Genomic DNA, 3,476 nt, shown 5'->3' with positions numbered 1-3,476 from the left:
CTAGCAGCCAGAATGTGATATACATGGATGACAAGTGACAAAGGGTTACTGGCAGTGGACATGTGGGAGAAAGGCATCCCAGCCCAAGGTCGGTACTTTTCCTTGTCTACATTCCATCGCGCAATGGTGGGTTGCACCACACTTTGGCGTTACTGAATGCAAAACAGTGGCTCGAAGATTCTACCAAATAAGAAGTCGCAGTTTGAGTTGTTTTTTTTCCATACTGGTGTTTTCCTGAGATTCAGAAGACTATAACACTTCAATGTGGAGAAGAGCTACATGATCAAGTCCAGCCCTCTTCGATGGAAGACCTGCACCATAAGTAGGCGGTTCTTCAAATCTCCCTTGTTAATGGCACTTTCACACATCACGTTTAAAGGTGATGGAGGAGAGGTCTCATCTTGGCAGGCAGCTGGCGAGTGCATCAGGCCTTGGTACGGTCACAAAGTTCATGGTGCAGTGCAATAGTGGACAGATCTTTTCATGATCCTTCAACACTTCACTCAAGTGTTTCATTTCATCTGTTAGCTTTCCGATTTCTCTTTTCAGGGAGGTATTTTCTTGCTCAAGAGACTCATATTCCTGGAAGGAGGGGAAAAAAAAAAAGCCTACTCATAGTCAAAACATTCCTTTCAGTGCTTCCACCTGAGTATATTCATGTAACTGTAGAAAACCTGCATGGTTTCTTACTGCAATGTGCCAAATGCCAAGGAAAGACAGACACAGCCTGGCTGCTGGAACAGGGCGAGTGCTTTACGACCTGTGCCCTGACCACGCTGCAACTCCTTTTGTGGTCCTGAAGAGCAGGAGGATCTGCTGGCCCTCAGGAGTGCCCAGCAGCCCAGGGCTGCAGGCATGGGTAGCTGCATCCCCGTGATGGCCCCTTCCAGCCCTGGGCCGCCTGTGCCAGGAAGGGCCGAGCAGGGCAGCTCTGCACTGTCAGAGCAGAGAAAATGAAAGCACTGAGTGCAGGCAGATGCCGGGAAAACCCGGTGCCTGACATTAGCGATAAGGAAAGGGCAGCCCCTGCCCCAGGCCAACGCGGGGAGAGGCCGTTTCCCCAGGTGCTGGCTGAGGTGCGCACCTAGCGCAAGGCGCTCCGTGCCAGCCACTCTCCTCCAGCCCGGCCCGGGCTTGTAGCCACCTGCTCAGATGCTTGGGCACTCAAGAGCAGGAGGAGGGGAGCATCACGCCAGCTCGTTCCCAGCCCTGCTTTGTCACCAGATGGCCTGACCATTGCCTTGGTTATCCCTGACCCAGGCTGCTTTTGAGCTAAGGCTTCTCTGGCAATGAATAAGCTGCTCTTAACTGCAGGGGAGTTTTGAGATGCTCCGCAGCATACATCTGTGACAGATGTGAGACTCACGTGTCATGTTTTTTGGTAACTGCATGTCTCAAGTGTCCCTGCTGTCAAGACTTCTCATCCCAAAGAGAAGAGAGATAGAGATTCAGAGCCAGCCCACGGAAAACCTGCAGGTGTCTGCCCCTCACTGCCGGCCTTGGGCTCAACACTCACCCACTCAATCTCACCTCCCTGGGAAAGCTTCAGAGCAAACTTCAAAGCCTACACATGCCTTAAAAGTCCTGTTTACCAGGCAGCAGAGAGAGCCTCTCATGCAAAGCTCCTCTGGGCAGGTTGGCACTGCCTCTGCTGCCCTTTGCTTGCAGGAGTTTGGATCCCCTTGCCTTCCCTCACACCCTTCCACCACCCACCAGCTCTCCCACATTCAGAGTAAAACAGGCACAGCCCTTCTAACACATTATTGTAGCCAAACTCCAGCAAAGTTGTCCATCCCTGAGTCTGGGTCTGCTCACCTCTTGTAGCCCCAAGCCCATCTAGGTTGGGTTTTGGAGTAAGTGTTACTCTCCCATTGCTCTGTCCCATTTTCAGGGATGAGACTATCAAATTGTTCTTCCTAAGACTGAATGCCTATTCAACCAGAACTGCCTGGACCTGGGAAAACCTGTGTGCCCGAGAATAAAGATTCCCAGCATGAGGAAGATCCTCAAGTGCAGAGGGAACATCAGAGATGCTGCAGGACAGCACAGGGCCCAGAAATGATTCCACAAAAGCCAGGGGTTACCCCTGTCCAGAAGTACCCTGCACCTGGCTTTCTCAGGCACTGACTCAGAGGAGATCTGGGAAAAAACAACCCCAAAACTCCCCACAGTGTCCCTCTTGGCCTCTGCTGACTGTTGGCAGATCTTTCCACGCTGAGAAAGAGAAGAGCCTGTGCTGGACATCCAGAGCTGAACAACTGACCCAGCCACAATCACAGCAGCAGAATGAACACTGACGCCAAGAGCCCCGACAACAACAAAAGCAGTGTTGTGTGAGGTAACATCCAAAACCAGAGAAAGGGGATTCCTGTCCTCCAGCATTTGCACTGGGGACCAAAGAAAACTACACCACATTGTGATATTGAGAAGAAGTATTAAGAGTTTCTGGAAGAATCAGTTACTTTCATGGTTTGTTGGAAACACCCACTGTTACTTAGCAGAGCATACAAGTATAACAGCTAACTGAACCGAGATCTCGCGCCTGGAGGTTTTGAAGTTCCTATGAAGCCTTTTCAACTGGGTATTTCTGTCTCACACCGCAGTTTTAGAATCGACTTAAGCCAGCACTGCCACTAAGCAGCATGGTTCCCTCCACCTCCATCGCCTTCTCCCTCATCAGGCGGCAAGCATTCATCCACCGCCATAGCGAACCTGACAAACTTAACGCTAACCCAGATGAAAATGGGTTTGTTTTAGCCCAGAGGAGCCCCGTGATCCAGTTCATTGAGTGGTCAGGGGAACAGCAAAAGAAGGAGGGTGCGGCAAGGGCTGGACCACATCTCTCTCTCTCCTTGGCAGTGTCACCGATGGCAGAGCTGTCCAACATGAGCATCAGTGTCCGGGAGTTCCCAACCAGGCACCCTGTAGCACGTCTCTGCCTCACACCCACAGCTCTCTGAGCTGCGTTAGCATGAAGGCAGGCCCACGCCTGCTTAAGAAGTCCTGTTTATCGTGAAGTCCTGTGCTCGGTACCCAAACTGTTCCTGGCAAAACATTGAGTACCCACTCACCTCATGAAGTTTATCTGCTTTCTGAGTTTGCTTCTTCCGGCTCCTCTGTGCAGCAACTCGGTTTTTTTCTCTCCTCCTTACCTTCCTGTCATCTTCTTCGTGACTCTGGAAGACACCAGCCAGAACTGTCTCACTGGTTTTTAAGGTCCACACGGTGACTCCCGAAATCAGGCGTATAAGGATTGCTGAGAGCGAGCCCACACACACAATTTCACAGCACCTACCCCCGGCCTCCCTCAGACCTCACGGTGCCTGCAAAGGGCAGCGCATCCCCCTGCCCCACAGCACAGGTGAGGCCCGAGGCGGAGGGGTGGAAGCCGGCAGAGATGCCCCGGGGGATGCCGCAGAGCCCCGTCACCCACGGCGGGGACCGGCGCTCCCGCTCAACATTTTACACCTGCCTCG

General features: G+C 52.4%; 1 protein-coding gene across 1 annotated transcript; it reads right to left on the bottom strand.

Annotated features, from left to right (window-relative positions):
* Nucleotides 1-396: 396 nt before the first annotated feature.
* On the bottom strand, nt 397-3,256 carry BATF (basic leucine zipper transcription factor, ATF-like; the record flags this gene model as incomplete). The annotated part of the gene is made up of 2 exons (XM_010295011.1): nt 397-582; nt 3,072-3,256. Coding segments are annotated over 2 exons (371 nt in total), but the record flags the coding sequence as incomplete, so codon positions are not given.
* Between the last annotated feature and the right edge of the window lie 220 nt (nt 3,257-3,476).

This window comes from Phaethon lepturus, unplaced genomic scaffold, assembly GCF_000687285.1.
Source record: "Phaethon lepturus isolate BGI_N335 unplaced genomic scaffold, ASM68728v1 scaffold44559, whole genome shotgun sequence".
Classification (NCBI taxonomy): domain Eukaryota; kingdom Metazoa; phylum Chordata; class Aves; order Phaethontiformes; family Phaethontidae; genus Phaethon; species Phaethon lepturus.
This window is presented reverse-complemented; position numbering and strand designations above follow the sequence as displayed.